The 19,018-nt window shown below is 42.6% G+C and overlaps 2 protein-coding genes across 5 annotated transcripts in view; one reads left to right on the top strand and one right to left on the bottom strand.

Annotated features, from left to right (window-relative positions):
- Positions 1 to 268: 268 nt before the first annotated feature.
- LOC121535043 (DET1- and DDB1-associated protein 1) lies at positions 269 to 2,882 on the top strand. 2 transcript variants are annotated; one of them, XM_041841728.2, is made up of 6 exons: positions 269 to 364; positions 678 to 809; positions 1,200 to 1,280; positions 1,519 to 1,570; positions 2,337 to 2,398; positions 2,523 to 2,882. In XM_041841728.2, exons 2-6 carry the CDS (start codon positions 801 to 803, stop codon positions 2,625 to 2,627), a joined length of 309 nt encoding a protein of 102 aa, XP_041697662.1. In that variant the 5' UTR covers positions 269 to 364; positions 678 to 800; the 3' UTR covers positions 2,628 to 2,882. The 2 variants fall into 2 exon arrangements, with proteins under 2 accessions (XP_041697662.1, XP_041697661.1); XM_041841727.2 differs by having other exon boundaries at positions 283 to 809.
- Positions 2,883 to 12,521: 9,639 nt separating this feature from the next.
- Positions 12,522 to 19,018, bottom strand: part of LOC121534795 (anoctamin-8-like) — a 35,960-nt gene continuing 29,463 nt past the window's right edge. For all 3 annotated transcript variants that reach the window (XM_045206241.1, XM_045206239.1, XM_045206240.1), the window contains one exon: positions 12,522 to 13,634. In XM_045206241.1, the coding sequence (XP_045062176.1) occupies positions 12,987 to 13,634 (648 nt within the window). In that variant the 3' untranslated portion in view covers positions 12,522 to 12,986. The remainder of the gene's footprint in view (positions 13,635 to 19,018) is intronic.

Below are 19,018 nucleotides of genomic sequence, written 5' to 3' on the forward strand. Positions count from 1 at the left end.
TTAGAAAACCATTGTTAACACATTTTATATCTCAATGTCTGTGTTAATATCTCCCTGTGAGAATAATTTCACAAACTTTGATACTGAATAACAATTAATTTGTATGCCGTAGCTAGCGACTGCTTATCACTGCCTCTTCGCCATCAAATCACGTGACGGCATCTGAAGCCCCTCTTCCCATTAGCGGGCTGGTTTATCGTGTAAAAACTAGTGACCCAATTAGCATTGTCCTTTGTCATTCTACGACTGTCCATCATCTCCTGCAGCCAATGGAGCATCAGGCAATACGAAGACGAACGCCCATACACGGACTAGCAACAAAGATGCAATTGTTATGCTAACTTGCGTACTAGCTAGCAATGAAGTATGCTTGGTTATTCGATTCAACATAGTTTGATTAGCGTCAATCTCAAACCTAATTTCACAAAAAACATCTCACTATTTGATTGTAGCATAGTCTACGCGAACTTGTAAACAACCAGTGGTTTCTTAGCTACGACAAAACACTGTCTAGTAGTAGTAGCAAGCAAGCGAGCTAACGTTAGTGAGTTGCTAGCTGGATAGAACGGGTTGTCTAGTTAGCAAACTGGTGGTCTTGCTAGTTTATATAATACTTGTAAATGACTTGGAATTGATGAACACATTCCTTGTACTTTGTGTAATCTTGAATATTTCAGATAGCCAACGCTGTACCGCGCATTTCGCTTTAACTAAGCTAGCGAACTACGCAGGTTCGTGTTGCTAGCATATTTTCAACGCGCATCAGCTTTTTGTCTGTCTTTCTGCGGTATAAAGCCACCATGGATAAGGTAACGTGTTATCCTTTTATGTAGCTATCAAACTAAACATGTTATGGTTACAGTTGACTGCTAACTAACTAGTAAGTTACCCTGTTTTGAATTTGAACTAGTTCAATTTAGGCCCTGTGTTCATCATCAAGCTGACTTAGTTAACATAATGACAGCTAGAAAAAATTAAGTTTCATGATATAGGCCTAACGTTATGTTGTCCCTCGATAACTACTTATCTAATTTATTATCTAGTTAGTTAAGCCAATGTCATTTGGGTAGGTACCGCAATTGTTCAGTTGGCTACCCAGGAAGATATTTCCCAATCCCAATGTTCAGACTTGAAGTATCCTAAAAAGCTAGAGTAGTCGGCTAGGTTCATTTCTCACATTTGCTTTCTTTCCTAAACAGGCAGAGTTTTTAAAAGGACTACCTGTCTACAACAAAAGCAATTTCAGCAGATTTCACGCAGACTCTGTCTGCAAAGCATCAGTAAGTGTCTTCCTGCCCTTAGTTCTGTATGTCAAAGCAATTCCAAATTAATGTGATTGTTGTTGGGCGTTTCAACTGAGAGCATGAATTGCCAATGGCCAACATAGATATTGAATTTAGTGCCAAACAATGCATCTTGTAATTGGTCTTTGTTATATTTCTCGCCTGTTGTTTGGGTTAGTTAGTTAGTGGACACATACTTGATTTAGACTCTCACCTATTTCTGTCTTTATTTCAGAACCGGAGGCCCTCTGTGTATCTCCCAACTCGGGAGTATCCATCAGAACAGAGTGAGTGTCCCCTCAGATTCAAATGATACTCTGTTGTCACAGTATATGTTTGCTGGTGTGTACTTCAGATCTGAATAGTGCGTAGTTTGACTGATAAAGGTTACATATTATTGATTAGCCTGACGACCGACGTTGAATTGTATTGGATTCAACGTCGGGCATAATTGAGCGTTTGGATCAGGAAAGTTTCCTCTCACGACCTCTACAAGCCAGAATGTTGAATACAATTGTATTTTAACTTACTTTAACATTTGTCTGTGTGGTTGGTCCTTTTGCAGGTAGGAATATGAGACAATATATCCACAGGAAAGTATAATTACATCAACTTTTCAAAGCGTTGGCAGTGCACCTGAAGCATGCGCAGAACTATGTATACATGTGCACGAGCTTGGCAAGTATGCATGTCTCTCCTGCATGTATTTTTATCTTGTGCGCATGCTTCAGGTGATAGAAATCTGAACGCACTGCCAGCGCTTTGAAAAGTTGATGTAGTTATACTTTCCTGTGGATATATTGTCTCACATTTCTACCTGCAAAAGGACCAACCACATGGACAACCAGTAAAGTAAGTTAAAATATCAGTTTATTCAACATTCTGTCTTGTAGAGTGAGACTTTCCTGATCCAAACGCTAATTTATGCCCAACGTAGAATTCAATGCAATTCAACGTTCGGTCTTCAGGCTAATTATTGATATACATTTACAAGATAAACACGTTCTTTGTGATTTATATTGGGTTTTGATCTGATATATTTTTTCTTCTAAGTCATTGTCACAGAGAAGACAAATATCCTATTGAGATATCTTCACCAACAGTGGGACAAAAAGGTAAAGTATTGGGAAGGTTGATACCTTCATAATGCATTGTTTCTTTACTCAATATGGGCACTGTATTGCTGTTTACTGTAGGTTAGCTAGTTTTCCAACCCCTCTCTGTATTTTGTCTCGACAGAATGCGGCCAAAAAGCGGGAGCAGGAGCAAGCTGAGGGGGAGAACACTGCACCCCCGCGGAAAATTGCCAGAACTGACAGTCAGGAATTAAATGAGGACTCGTAGAGTGCTGTACACACACACACACACACACACAACTATAGATAAAGAAGCACACAGGCAAAGTTGCATTTGACAGACAGGACAGACCACTTTCTACATCGTTCAACATGATCTTGGGATGTTGACAGTTTTCTCTTTGTGTTTTATGTACTTTTTTTTTGTTTTTTCCCTGAACTGTCCTTTATAAGTCTTTGATTGGCACATAGCTGAAAAGCTCTGCGTTCATGACGAAAGGCACAATAACATTACCTCCTCACCCTACGACTCATATTTAATTGTTGCTTAACCATGTTTCTACATGAGGAGCATTTTCAGTGCTCTGTTTGCTTTCATTAGTTTACTTGTACTACATGTGTACTTTGACCTGCATGTTTTAAAGTCATGTCCATTTAAGCAATTAAGTTCCATGCCATTTATATACATCCTTCTGGGCTTGGAGTGAATAGAATATTGTCTCTATAGCCTCGGTTATAGTTTGAGATATATGCGATGACAGAGGTATACCGTAACACTGAAGGATGCTTGTCAGATCCCCAACAATTATTCCAGTTACTGAAAAGGGAAGACTGTGTATAGACTTAAGATTAAATTAGTCTCAGGTTGTTGTTATGGGGAATGATGCCTCAAAAGGATTTATTCCTGAAAGTGCTGACGTCTCCTAGTTTGAGTGATTAATTGCCTTAATGGAAATGTTTCTTGATCAATGAAGGACCCACCCTCTGTTTACATTATGACGACAGTGGAGGAAATGCACACATTGTTGAGTTAACGAGGGGATTAATGGTGTGGATATGGAGAATGCTCCCACAGTGTCATATTGGGGCTCATTTAAAGGCATACCTGACACAAACCCTTTTACAGTATAAAAACAGACCAATTTTGTAGCAATACATCACACACGATGCTTGATGTTTGTCAATGTGCATAAACGTTGTTTCCCCATAGACGTGCTACAATCTACCACTAGCAGCTAGATTGTCATCACATCTAGAAAAGTTATTTTGTTGCAGATAATTGTCTGTGGATAGTATAGGGAATTGGACTTACCTGTCTGTTAACATGGCATGGCTCCACAAGTAAAAGCATAGCTGCTAAGTTGCAACTTAGCTCAATCGATCTATATGAACCTATAGGATATGCCTTGCTAAAAGGACTTTAGTCAATATGTAGGGTAAATGTGCAATTCAGGTGTATAGAATCTTGTCTCAAAGTAACCCGCTCACAAGTGTGATGTTAATGTGGGGCATAGTTTGACAAATGTAAATACAAAAATGGGGCGTATTGTTCCTGATATGCTCTCTATATCCCTCTGCTGCTATTTACAAAGATCTGGTATTGTCTAGTTGTGAATCCTGTCCAAAACTATGGGTTATAAAAACGATGGGTTGTGTATACATGGTTTGTTTCCTCAGACCATTATCAGGTAATAGTTCAAGGACTCGCAGGGTCCAGAACCTTTAGATCATTATATAATTGTATCTTACCTGAAACAGCCACACCTAATTGTTGTTTGAATGCATGTACAGTATAAACTCCGCAGGCCATATGTTTAGGTGGTGTCGGCTCATCTTGTTTGAGGTGATCTTGAGGCTGGCTGATGATCAGTTACCATATTTATATTTTAGTCATTTAACAGACGCTCTTATCCAGTGCGACTTACAGTTTAGTGAGTGCATACATTTTCATACTGGCCCCCCGTGGGAAACAAACCCACAATCCTGGTGTTGCAAGCGCCATGCTCTACCAACTGAGCTACAGGGGACTACCATTATGTTCCTTGGTGATGCTAGCTGTCTACATGTGTTAATGTTGAGAATTCTTTCCACAGGTAGACAAGTATTTTGTTTTTTATAATGGAAGATGACACACTCCTTCATTCAGTTCTCAATAATAAACGGTGTGATGACCTGAATAGACATTGTGTGCTGTGATTTAAACAGTGAATGTGGGGCACGGCACATTCACACAGTTTAAATCACAGCACACAATTTTGAGGTAATATTTAGAAAATTGACTTCTTTACATCCATTTCTCCCATGTTTGTTGAATGTTTCTCTTTAAAAAAAACAACAGCGGCAAGCTAAAAAAAACAGCACCTTTTTTGACGGATCTCATATGGAAATGGAAAAAAACAGCACCTTTTTTGACGGATCTCAAATGGAAATGACCCTCTGCAAAGATGTTGTCAATAAAGTGATCTGGGTATTGTGTGGATTTGCTTATGAATGTTTGTTTCTACTGAGCCTCCATGAGGTATGTTTTTTCTCATATATAATGTTGGAATTCACCAAAACATATTTTGTATACACACAAAGGTGGCTAGTAAAGAATGTAACTGCAGACGGTAGGAATAGGCAGGCTACATGATAAAGAAGTTATGGTAGCTCATTTTATAGTTATGTGTGAAACCCCTCCCACTCCTGCTTCTTATTGGTTGCCACACACACCTGTCAACTAATCAACCAGATCACCAACTCCTGAAAGGGGTGGGGCTAGCCCTTTAATTGTCCCATCTGCAGTGATTAAGTCCTCTTTCAACCAAACAGTACGGACCACTAGAGAGGCGTTACTGACTACAGTACCATTTCGCACCATCTACATCTATCAAATCATACACCGTCTGAAGCCCTTTTAACAGTATTGCTTCCGTCCTTATCCTTGCCCCAACCTGGACCTGAACCAAGGACCCTCTGCACACATCGACAACAGTCACCTTTGAAACATCATTAGCTATCGCTCCACAAAAGCTGCGGACCGGCAGAGCAAGAGAAACAACTAGGCCTACTTCAAGGTATCAGAGCGAATGACGTCACCTGATTGATACGCAACTAACGCGCACTGCTAACTAGCTAGCCATTTCACACCGGTTACACCTACAAAGACCAAAGACCCAAAATCTATTCAATAAAAGGTACAAGGCTACCCTCTCCTTGTGTTCTTGCAGATATATCCATTGCGTTGCCTCCTACCCAGACTTTAAGCTACACTACAAGACCGAAAGTATGTGGACACCTGCTCGTCGAACATCTCATTCCAAAATCTTGGGCATTAATATGGAGTTGGTTCCCCTCCCCCCTTTGCTGCTATAACACCCACCACTCTTCTGGGAAGGCTTCCACTAGATGGTGGAACATTGCTGTGGGGACTTGCTTCCATTCAGCCACAAGAGCATTAGTGAGGTTGGGCGCTGATGTTGGGCGATTTGGCCTGGCTTACAGTCGGTGTTCCAATTAATCCCAAAGGTGTTCGATGGGGTTGGGGTCAGGGCTCTGTGCAGGACAGTCAAGTTCTTCCACACCGCTCTCAACAAACAATTTCTGTAAGGACCTCGCTTTGTGCATGGGGCATTGTCATGCTGAAACAGGAAAGGTCCTTCCCCAAACTGTTGCCACAAAGTTGGAAGCACAGATGTCTAGAATGTCATTGTATGCTGTAGCGTTAAGATTTCCCTTCACTGGAACTAAGGGGCCTAGCCCGAACCATGAAAAACATCCCTAGACCATTATTCCTCCTCCAACAAACTTTACAGTTGGCACCATGCATTTGGGCAGGTAGCGTTCTCCTGGCATCCGCCAAACCCAGATTTGTCCGTCAGACTGCCAGAACGCGTTTCCACTGCTCCAGAGTCCAATGGCGGCGAGCTTTACACCTCTCCAGCCAACGCTTGGCATTGCGCATGGTGATCTTAGGCTTGTGTGCGGCTGCTCGGCCATGGAAACCCATTTCATGAAGCTCCCGATGAACAGTTATTGTGCTGACGTTGCTTCCAGAGGCAGTTTGGAACTCGGTAGTTAGTGTTGCAGCCGAGGACAGACGATTTCTACGCGCTAAGCGCTTCAGCACTCAGCGGTTCCGTTCTGTAAGCTTGTATGGCCTACCACTTCGCGGCTGAGCCGATGTTGCTCCTAGATGTTTCCACTTCACAATAACAGCACTTACAGTTGACCGGGGCAGCTTTAGCAGGGCAGAAATGTTATTTTAATTTCACCTTTATTTAACCAGGTAAGCCAGTTGAGAACAAGTTCTCATCAGCGACCTGGCCAAGATAAAGCAAAGCAGTGCGGTAAAAACAACAACGCAGAGTTACATATGGGGTAAAACAAAACAAAGTCAAAAATACAACAGAAAATATATATACAGTGTGTGCGAATGTAGTAAATTATGGAGGTAAGGCAATAAATAGGCCATAGTGCAAAAATAGTTACAATTTCGTATTAACACTGGAATGATAGATGTGCAAAAGATGATGTGCAAATAGAGATACTGGGGGGCAAATTAGCAAAATAAATAACAATATGGGGATGAGGTAGTTGGGTGGGCTAATTTCAGAATGGCTGTGTAAAGGTGCAGTGATCGGTAAGCTGCTTTGACAACTGATGCTTAAAGTTAGTGAGGGAGATAAGAGTCTCCAGCTTCAGAGATTTTTGCAGTTCGTTCCAGTCATTGGTAGCAGAGAACTGGAAGGAATGGCGGCCAAAGGAGGTGTTGGCTTTGGGGATGACCAGTGAGATATACAGTGGGGAAAAAAAGTATTTAGTCAGCCACCAATTGTGCAAGTTCTCCCACTTAAAAAGATGAGAGAGGCCTGTAATTTTCATCATAGGTACACGTCAACTATGACAGACAAAATGAGATTTTTTTTCTCCAGAAAATCACATTGTAGAATTTTTAATGAAGTTATTTGCAAATTATGGTGGAAAATAAGTATTTGGTCAATAACAAAAGTTTCTCAATACTTTGTTATATACCCTTTGTTGGCAATGACACAGGTCAAACGTTTTCTGTAAGTCTTCACAAGGTTTTCACACACCATTCCTCCATGCAGATCTCCTCTAGAGCAGTGATGTTTTGGTGCTGTCGCTGGGCAACACGGACTTTCAACTCCCTCCAAAGATTTTCTATGGGGTTGAGATCTGGAGACTGGCTAGGCCACTCCAGGACCTTGAAATGCTTCTTACGAAGCCACTCATTCGTTGCCCGGGCGGTGTGTTTGGGATCATTGTCATGCTGAAAGACCCAGCCACGTTTCATCTTCAATGCCCTTGCTGATGGAAGGAGGTTTTCACTCAAAATCTCACGATACATGGCCCCATTCATTCTTTCCTTTACACGGATCAGTCGTCCTGGTCCCTTTGCAGAAAAACAGCCCCAAAGCATGATGTTTCCACCCCCATGCTTCACAGTAGGTATGGTGTTCTTTGGATGCAACTCAGCATTCTTTGTCCTCCAAACACGACGAGTTGAGTTTTTACCAAAAAGTTCTATTTTGGTTTCATCTGACCATATGACATTCTCCCAATTCTCTTCTGGATCATCCAAATGCACTCTAGCAAACTTCAGACGGGCCTGGACATGTACTGGCTTAAGCAGGGGGACACGTCTGGCACTGCAGGATTTGAGTCCCTGGCGGCATAGTGTGTTACTGATGGTAGGCTTTGTTACTTTGGTCCAGCTCTCTGCAGGTCATTCACTAGGTCCCCCCATGTGGTTTCTGGGATTTTTGCTCACCGTTCTTGTGATCATTTTGACCCCACGGGGTGAGATCTTGCGTGGAGCCCCAGATCGAGGGAGATTATCAGTGGTCTTGTATGTCTTCCATTTCATAATAATTGCTCCCACAGTTGATTTCTTCAAACCAAGCTGCTTACCTATTGCAGATTCAGTCTTCCAAGCCTGGTGCAGGTCTACAATTTTGTTTCTGGTGTCCTTTGACAGCTCTTTGGTCTTGGCCATAGTGGAGTTTGGAGTGTGACTGTTTGAGGTTGTGGACAGGTGTCTTTTATACGGATAACAAGTTCAAACAGGTGCCATTAATACAGGTAACGAGTGGAGGACAGAGGAGCCTCTTAAAGAAGAAGTTACAGGTCTGTGAGAGCCAGAAATCTTGCTTGTATGTAGGTGACCAAATACTTATTTTCCACCATCATTTGCAAATAAATTCATAAAAAATCCTTCAATGTGATTTTCTGGATTTTTTTTCCTCAATTTGTCTGTCATAGTTGACGTGTACTTATGATGAAAATGACAGGCCTCTCTCATCTTTTTAAGTGGGAGAACTTGCACAATTGGTGGCTGACTAAATACTTTTTTTCGCCACTGTATCTGCTGGAGCGCAGACTACGGGTAGGTGTTGCTATGGTGACCAGTGAGCTAAGATAAGGCGGGGATTTGCCTAGCAGTGATTTATAGATGACCGGGAGTCAGTGGGTTTGGCGCCAAATATGTAGTGAGGGCCAGCCAACAAGAGCGTAGAGGTCACAATGGTGAGTAGTATATTGGGCTTTGGTGACAAAACGGATGGCACTGTGATAAACTACATCCAATTTTCTGAGTAGAGTGTTGGAGGCTATTTTGCAAATGACATCGCCGAAGTCAAAGATCGGTAGGATAGTCAGTTTTACGAGGGCATGTTTGGCAGCATGAGTGAAGGAGGCTTTGTTGCAAAATAGGAGGTCGGTTCTAGATCTAACTTTTGATTGGAGATGCTTAATGTGAGTCTGGAAGGAGAGTTTACAGTCTAACCAGACACCTAGGTATTTGTAGTTGTCCACATACTCTAGGTCAGATCCGCCGAGAGTAGTGATTCTAGTCGGGTGGGCGGGTGCAAGCAGCGTTCGGTTGAAGAGCATGCATTTAGTTTTACTAGTGTTTAAGATTAGTTGGAGGCTACGGAAGGAGTATTGTATGGCGTTGAAGCTCGTTTGGAGGTTTGTTAACACAGTGTCCAATGAAGGGCCAGATGTATACAAAATGGTGTAGTCCGCATAGAGGTGGATCCGAGCGTCACCAGCAGCAAGAGCGACATCATTGATATACACAGAGAATAGAGTCGGCCCGAGAATAGAACCCTGTGGCACCCCCATAGAGACTGCCAGAGGTCCAGACAACAGGCCCTCCGATTTGACACATTGAACTCTATCTGAGAAGTAGTTGGTTAACCAGGCGATGCAGTCATTTGAGAAACCAAGGCTATTTAGTATGCCAATAAGAATGCGGTGGTTGACAGAGTCGAAAGCCTTGGCAAAGTCGATGAAGACGGCTGCGCAGTACTGTCTTTTATCGATTGCGGTTATAATATCGTTTAGGACCTTGAGCATGGCTGAGGTGCACCCATGACCAGCTCGGAAACCGGATTGCATAGCGAAGAAGGTACGGTGGGATTCGAAATGGTCGGTGATCTGTTTGTTAACTTGGCTTTCAAATACTTTCAAAAGGCAGGGCAGGATGGATATAGGTCTGTAACAGTTTGGATCTAGAGTGTCACCCCCATTGAAGAGGGGGATGACCGCGGCAGCTTTCCAATCTCTGGGGATCTCAGACATTACGAAAGAGAGGTTGAACAGGCTAGTAATAGGGGTTGTGACAATTTCGGTGGCTAATTTTTAGAAAGAATGGGTCCAGATTGTCTAGCCCAGCTGATTTAGGGGGATGGTGGCCGGGGTAGTGGTAGCCAGGTGGAAAGCATGGCCAGCCGTAGCAAAATGCTTGTTGAAATTCTCGATTATTATACATTTATCGGTGGTGACAGTGTTTCCTAGCCTCAGTGCAGTGGGCAGTTGGGAGGAGGTGCCCTTATTCTCCATGGACTTTACAGTGTCCCAAAACTTTTTGGAGTTAGTGCTACAGGATGCACATTTCTGTTTGAAAAAGCTAGCCTTTGCTTTCCTAATTGATTGTGTATATTGGTTCCTGACTTCCCTGAAAAGTTGCATATCGTGGGGGCTGTTCGATGCTAATGCAGTACGCCACAGGATGTTTTTGTGCTGGTCAAGGGCAGTCAAGTCTGAGGAGAACCAAGGGCTATATCTGTTCTTAGTTCTGAATTTTTTGAATGGGGCATGCTTATTTAAGATTGAGAGGAAAGCACTTTTAAAGAACAACCAGGCATCCTCTACTGACGGAATGAGGTCAATATCCATCCAGGATACCCGGGCCAGGTCAATTAGAAAGGCCTGGTCGCTAAAGTGTTTTAGGGAGCGTTTGACAGTGATGAGGGGTGGTCGTTTGACCGCGGACCCAGTACGGTCACAGGCAATAAGGCAGTGATCGTTGAGATCCTGGTTGAAGACAGCGGAGGTGTATTTAGAGGGTACATTTGTCAGGATGATATCTATGAGGGTGCCCATGTTTAAAGATTTAGGGTTGTACCTGGTAGGTTTGTTGATCATTTGTGTGAGATTGAGGGCATCTAGTTTAGATTGTAAGTTGGCCGGGGTGTTAAGCATATCCCAGTTTAGGTCACCAAGCAGTACGAACTCTGAGGATAGATGGGGGGCAATCAGTTCACATATGGTGTCCAGGGCACAGCTCGGGGCTGAGGGGGGTCTGTAGCAAGCGGCAACAGTGAGAGACCTCTTTCTGGAAAGGTGGATTTTTAGAAGTAGAAGCTCAAACTGTTTGGGCACAGACCTGGATAGTATGATAGAGCTCTGCAGGCTATCTCTACAGTAGATTGCAACCCCACCCCCTTTGGCAGTTATATCTAGATGGAGAATGTTGTAGTTGGGGATGGACATTTCTGAATTTTTGGTGGCCTTCCTAAGCCAGGATTCAGACACTGCTAGAACATCAGCGTTGGCGGAGTGTGCTAACGCAGTGAATAACTCAAACTTAGGGAGGAGGCTTCTGATGTTAACGTGCAAGAAACCAAGGCTTTTACGGTTACAGAAGTCAACAAATGATAACGCCTGGGGAGTAGGAGTGATACTGGGGGCTACAGGGCCTGGGTTAACCTCTACATCACCAGAGGAACAGAGGAGGAGTAGAATAAGGATACGGCTAAAGGCTTTAAAAACTGGTCTTCTAGTGCGTTGGGTACAGAGAATAAAAGGGGCAGATTTCCAGGCGTTGTAGAATAGATTCAGGGCATTATGTACAGACAAGGATATGGAAGGATATGAGTACAGTGGAGGTAAACCTAAGCGTTGGGTAACGATGAAAGAGATAGCATCACTGGAGGCACCGATTGAGTCGGTCTCCGCATGTATGGGGGGTGGGACAAAGGAGATATAAGGCAAGTTGAGCTGGACTGGGGGCTCTACAGTGAAATAGTACAATAAGAAATAACCGAAACAGCAATAAACAAGGCATATTGACATGGGAGAGAGGCATAAAGCAATCACAGGTGTTATTCGAGAGAGCTAAGACAACAGCTGGTAATGGCGACAAAGTTTGGGCTGAGGCTAAACATAAACAGGATGCGGTACCGTATAAAGGAACAGTCCAGCAGGCATCAGCTGTATAGCTGAGTTATCATAAGGTCCAGTTAACAGCAATAGGAGAGTTGGGAGGTTGCTCGGGGGCTGCTACAGCACTGGCGAGCAAGAGGCACGGCTTGCGTGTGCTAGCGGGCCGGGGCTAGCAGATGGATCTTCGTGGTCGATGTCGTAACAGGAAGCCTGTTGAAACCACATCAGACGATTTTGTCGGCAGACCAGTCGTGTTGGATAGTTGGAAAGGTGGCATCCTATAACGGTGCCACACTGGAAGTCACTGAGCTCTTCAGTAAGGCCATTCTACCAACGCCAATGTTTGTCTATAGAGATTGCATGGCTGTGTGCTCGATTTTATACACCTGTCAGCATGGGTGTGGCTGAAATAGCCGAATCCACTAATTTGAAGGGGTATCCACATACTTTTGTATATATAGTGTATTTTATATCGTTATAGTTATCGTCCTTTGTGTCGTAGAATGTGTTCAAAACGTGATGCATTACATTTTCTGTGGTCTCATTAAGTTTATTGAAGTGTGTTTTGCATCATTGAGGTACATTCACTATTTCATGTAATAAAATAATTCATAGAAAAACAAAGTTAAGAAAAAAAAATATCTCTGTCACAGTGAATGTACTCATTCTGTACTATTGCAGGAATATAAGATGTCTTTGGCTTATAAGGTGCTGAATAAGACATTTATTTCAGGAATGCAGATGATTCGCCATGCTTTTTACACATCAAATCTGATGAATGGAAAGACAAAATATGGGATGGAATAAACTGCCATCCAGATCATCATTGCTTCATGATGATCAGAACCACAAGTCATGCAGTCTTATAACTGCATTTAATTACGGTACTAGGGACTCATTCAAGGGGGTAAACTGTTGCAATTTGTACATAGTATCCACTATAATGTCAGTATATAGAACAGATATAGCCTATATTTACTGTCATATCATCTGGATTGTGGAGAATGAACCCAAAACCTGCTGCATTCTGACCTTACATTACATCTTAGCTTATTTCGTTTATTCAGTATGACCTACAGGAGGTGCATAAACCATGTTGACATTTGAACAAGAATAATAATTTATTGTACTCTGCATCCCTTTCTTACATTTTCCATATTGCCATGATGATTGACTAAAACTTGGAGCCAGAAGTGTCAGTATCGCTAGATTGTCTTGTTTTTCCCCTCTCGCTCTCAGACGAGGGTAACTCGCCTGAGGGAGTTGTATTCAGGTCCTGCCTGGTGGGCTGAATGCTAGGAGTCATTTGGGGGGCAGCATCGCCTGGTTTGGACGGCTGAGCCCCGTTCGCACACACCACTGCCCCCTCTGATCTGCTAAAGCTGAACAGCTTCCCTGGGCTGAAGGTCCTGTTGGGGGACTGGGACCTCTCCTGGTTCACGGACGCAGCTGTCACCACGGTCCCCGGTGCTGGTGTTACCAACAACGGCTCCTTCTTCAACTCCGGAGACTTCCGGAACTTGAAGCTGAGGAAGCCTGCTAGTTTGGCTTCTCCCCCGATTGGGGACTGAGGGGAGCGGGCCTGCTGGGGGAAGATCTGCTTGAACTTCATCACATTGCTGTTGCCCAACAGAGAGCTGGGTCTCTTGGGCTTGTCCACAGGCTTCCACTGGGTCTTGTCGTGGTGGTGCTGCCGGTTGACCTTGTGGTACTCGTTCTCCTGCCGGGCCTCGGCCTGGAGCTCCACCTGACGCTGCAGCTCCTCCTCATGCTGCCTCCTCAGCTGCTGCTGGAAGTGCTGCTGGGCCTGACGCTCGTGCTTCTGCATATGAACAAGGTAATACTGTATGTTTAATATGTGGCAAAAAGAAAGCAGATTTGGTAGGCAACACTATCTGCAACCACGTTTCCATCCATCTCACTCTTGTCCATAATAATCTCATCATGTAGACTAGACAACCCGCACTCAGTGTTGACAACTCTAACGCATTCTTCTTCTTCTGCTTCTTCTTCTTCTTCTATGATATCATGGCGGTCTGCAAATAATCATTTAAGTGCATGCCGCCACCTACTGTGCTGGAATGTACGATCAATCATGATCTGACCTTCTACCCCATTAAACTTGATCTATATCATGCTGAAACACTCCACTATTAGGATTGTTCTACATGTCAAAACCATTTCAACAGTAACATCTGTTACCCCCAATATCTCTTTTGCCGTCTCCACAATAACCTTCAACCTGCCATTTCTGCTTTCCACAACCTGAGTCGTATTGATAACCTTACAAATAAAAGATATGAAGTCAACTTTATTTATTATCAAAGTGTCCTTTGACACCCCACATTCTGAACAGGCCTCCAAACCATGCCAGGACCAGCAGAAACACCAGCCCCGACATTAGGTCCACTTAGTACAGGAGCAGCCATGGAAGCTCCATCATTCCACACGGTAGTTCCACCAATCCGTCTTAAAGCCTCTGCATACGATACATCATGCCTCATTCTATATCTCTGAGTCTCTCTAGCCTCTCTCTGCACCTGGCATCCACCAAATGCTGCACTACAACCGAACTAATTTGACTTCACCTACATTAGTTAGTCGGATAGGGTGTAAATGAGGCCCTGTGGTATCATCAAATACGGTCACCACTTTCCACTCTAACACATTATTATGACTCTTACGCCCCACTGCTTTCTGTATCATGATCGCTCTTCTTCCTATGTCTTTCCACTACCGACAGTTCTGGTCCTTGACCCTCATGCTCCCGCTCCGTATCGTCAGAACTGACACCCATATTGTTCGCATTCCAGCACAGCTTTTGCTTCACCAACTTTTTCACCATTTCCTCCATTTAGTCCGCACTAATCGCCGCCATTTCCGACTCACTCCTCCACGCCGAAACTCCAGCCATGTCTTCCTTCAAAAACACAACAGCCCAAGAAAGTATTCTTCTTAGGCGTTGGATATCATTCACCGTTTAGTCCACTTTTATCCACGGATTAGCAACATTTTACTTCTCATTCTGAACAAGTCATATGACATTACTTGCATGCACTTCTGTCTGCTCTGGACTTTACATCAAGCAGCATGATTTCCTCTTGACAGCTGCTCTCGACGCCTTTCCTACTTCAAACTTTGAATTTCAGCGGGTCTTTGGACAGTCAGTGGTGCGTGAAAACATCACCATAACATGCTGACCACACCGCTCGCATTACGTGCGCGAGCACTGCAAAATAAATGTACACATACATGCTATTCAATAATTTAATCTAAACTGCAAGTGAACATCTCCGTAGCCAGCCGCTAAAATATAATTTAGTTCTATTTTTGACGCTTAACGCGCTGCAAGTCCCGCCTCTCCCATCTCCTCGTTGGTTTTTAGGAGCATAATACACACGTGGGGGATTGAAAGCTGAACTGAGGTCCACACTCCAGTCCAGTTGTCGGTGGTAATGCACCTTAAAGTTGGTTGCCACCCGCCATATAAAGTCCACAGAAGAAGACGGAAGGCTCGATTACTAGAAACTAACAAAATTGCCCCTTTTATCTGTGAATTAACTGTGGGAGTAGAGAACACACAAAATGAGTCAACATTCTACAAAGATCCAGGAAAAAAAGGACCTTGTGCATTTCAGGTAAAATAACAACACAGTTTATATCCCAGGACAAATTAGCTAGCAACAGCAAGCTAGCTAAATGTCCATGAATGTTGCATGTGTTTCGACCTGTCCCCAAATTAATATAGTTGGTTCAGAGTTCGTTTTGACACCTCAACCTGTGTGTCTTGATCGCTTCTGGTATGGATGGACAAAATCAACATGCGCGTGCCCGGTGTAGTCAGTGTGTATCACTACCGTCACTCTCACGCATTGGCCATGACACACGCATTTGACCCTCTTCACACGCCACACCTCTTATTTATCACGCACTGAAAAAAGTACTGATTTTATTTTCTAATTAATTCACTGTGCGTTCATTTTCAACCGTGCCTCCAAATCATTTTTTAAATCGGAGCATATAATATGCGCATGCAATTCTACATCACGAGCATTGTAACCGCTACAGCTTCAGCGGGGAGTTCCATCATTTTCCTGCCACTGCACCGTGAACCGCAACAGATTTAAGCTTGTGATTGGTTTAGTAAGGGTCGGGGACCAAGGTGATTGGATGCGCGTTTGTGAAGAAACGCCCCTCACGATTAGAGTGGAGCGCAGCCACGTCAGACTGGACAGGCACGTTCGTTTTCCGCTGATCACATTTTATGAACTAAAGAGTCAAAAGAGAAGCAAGGCAACTTGTCTTGTACGCTGTTTTGTACACATAGTTGTCAACAAATTATTTGCAGCCACTCCGGTCCCTGTCGCAGAATGCTTCCTTTTGACTGCATGTGATAATATAGCCTACTACAAGTGATGTATTAATCCACCACTTGCATTAGCCCAGATCCATTGGCTACAATATATTCATCTTGTTTGGTCATTGGCAATTTAGCACTAGGTTCATTAGGATGGAACAACGAAAAGGCAGCATTCTGCAGGAATTTTGATATGGCTACCTGATTTGTCTAACTGTATTATTAACATTATTTTGCCACAACAGATTGTGATCCCAAATGTGCAACTGATTCTAGTGGGGGGACAATACATTGAAGATACAATTTTGGGTTGGGTGTAGGGGCAGATTTAGGCTATGTCATCTTGTCTTCAGAATATTTTATTATCTTTTTAATTTATTTGGTCTTTCACAATAGTTGATGTAAGTCAATTCCCATTCCCTACATTGGGCTAAAATATAGAACAATTACTGAGTGTGCTTATCTCAGCAAGAACACTACTGTTATTCCCCATACTTTTATTATTTCACATCTAACCAATTTTGCTTGTGTAATTAGGCTATTTGAAATCTGATATGCCAACTTGTGTCTTTGAAAATAAATAAATAAAATAAAAAAAGTTAAATGAGAGCTATGCATATTTGTAAGCATTTATGGACAGTGAGTGAGCTCCAAAAGTATTGGGACAGTGACAAATTTTTTACGGATAGTCGGATAGTCCTGAATGAATCGTGAATAATGATGAGTGTGAAAGTTACAGACGCACAAATAGCATACCCCCAAGACATGCTAACCTCTCAGCATTACAATAACCAGGGAGGGTAGCTTTTTTTTTTGGGGGGGGTATCAAATCAAGCTTTATTTATACAGCACATTTCAGACATGGAATGCAACGCAATGTGCTTCACAGGAAAAAAACTAATTAAAACAATAAAATTTAAACTGAAATATTTACTACTCAACAAACATAAGAGGGTAAAAAACGAATGAATAACAATAAAAAAACAGAACTAAAAAGCACCCTATGGAAAAGCAAAGCTAAAAAGGTGTGTTTTTAAGATCTCTTTTAAATATGTCCACAGTTTTGGCTACCTGGCAGGCTATTCCAGAGGCTGGGGGCATAATAACTAAAGGCTGCCTCTCCATGCCTCTTGGTCCTAGGCTTTGGGATAGTTAAAAGGCCAGTGCCAGAGGACCTGAGGGACCTACTGGGTACATAACTTAAAAGCATGTCTGACATGTATTGGGGTGCACAATTGTGGATTGATTTAAAAACCAATAGAATAATCTTAAAATGAATTCTAAAACACACAGGCAGCCAGTGCAGAGACTTTAAAACCGGTGTAATGTGTGCTGTCCGTCTGGTCTTGGTCAGTACCCGTGCATTCTGTATGTTTTGCAGTTGACCAATGGCTTTCTTGGGTAGACCAGACAGGAGAGCAGTCATGCCTGCTTGTAATAAAAGCATGGATGAGTCTCTCTGTATCATATATGATATTTGTGCATCTGTAACTTTCTAACTCATCATAATTCCCGATTAATTCAGGACTAGCCGTAATCATGGTAGCATCCACATTAATGTAGAAGTGTTTAGAAAAATATTATATTCTTATTTACAATAAAAATGACTCCAAAATTACACTACATTATTTACCATTCATTTCTATTGGGCACAAAATAATCTGAAATGCAACCAAAACCAACAGCAAATGTATCCAACAAGTTTGTAGAGTCACAAGCTTGATGTAATCATTACGTGCTAGGAATATGGGACCAAATACTAAACATTTGACTACTTTAATACACATATAAGTGAATTTGTCCCAATACTTTTGGTCCCCTAAAACTATGTACAAAAAGTGCTGTAATTTATAAACGGTTCACCTGATATGGATGAAAATACCCTCAAATTAAAGCTGACAGTCTGCACTTTAACCTCACAGTCATTGTATCATTTCAAATCCAAAGTGCTGGAGTACAGATCCAAAACAACTACAAATGTGTCACTGTCCCAATACTTTTGAAGCTCACTGTAGGCTAAGTCATAAAATATAGGCTATATTGAAATGCCCCTTGCCTCAAATATGCTGTTTTGTCATTTTAGTATTGTGCACAAGCTACTAGGCAGAAACGGTAGGCATAATTGTAAGATGATGACAAGGTTTTGCAAATCAGCCTCAACCACCTGAAGATTGATAATCATTAGATTTTTCTTAAATGTGGGATAATATGTAGAATGTCAAATGTCACAAGAACATATTCAAACCCCCAGTATTTGGGAAACATAGATCAAGGGGGGCCAACACCCTTGGAGAGCTACAGTACCTCTAAGCAGGATTTTATTTACATGTTGGTTTCTTATGGACAAGGAGAGACTGCAATCCAGCCTATGGTTAGCCACTGCCACCGACCATTAATATTAGCATTTTCTAACCAAAAACCAATGTAATTCAATGTCCCCCAGTTAGCATAAGCATACTCTAAATTCCATGCCCAAATAATCTCAAAGTAGCTTCAAACTAAGTCGTCGAGTTTTGAGTGTGTATTCAACTTTAAAGAATCCTGAATACACCTGACCTGAGCTTTAAAAAATCGTTTTTTAATGGGGGGAGGGACCACCAGACCCCCGGCTAGGGGTGGAGCCAATGACATTAATGATAGGCAATCTCACTCCAAGCTATCTTCAAAAGTTGGCAGCCCTGCACATTGTATCTGCGAGCTGTTGGCTAGAGCATACCTGCCAAGACCAGAGTAGGCATATTTGCTACTTAACGCAACAGTTTTTGTGACAAAACTATCGGTAGAGTTGAAAATGCTATGTAAACACATTGAACTTTAGATTTTTATCCGGTACATGTAAACTTACGCGA

Source organism: Coregonus clupeaformis, chromosome 21, assembly GCF_020615455.1.
Source record: "Coregonus clupeaformis isolate EN_2021a chromosome 21, ASM2061545v1, whole genome shotgun sequence".
NCBI classification, from domain to species: Eukaryota; Metazoa; Chordata; class Actinopteri; order Salmoniformes; family Salmonidae; genus Coregonus; species Coregonus clupeaformis.

Excerpts from the sequence above, each read along its gene's own strand:
- LOC121535043 (XM_041841728.2), top strand. Across the intron at positions 1,281-1,518 it reads ACTCTGTCTGCAAAGCATCA|AACCGGAGGCCCTCTGTGTA; the intron begins GTAAGTGTCTTC and ends TCTTTATTTCAG. Across the intron at positions 2,399-2,522 it reads ACCAACAGTGGGACAAAAAG|AATGCGGCCAAAAAGCGGGA; the intron begins GTAAAGTATTGG and ends TTGTCTCGACAG.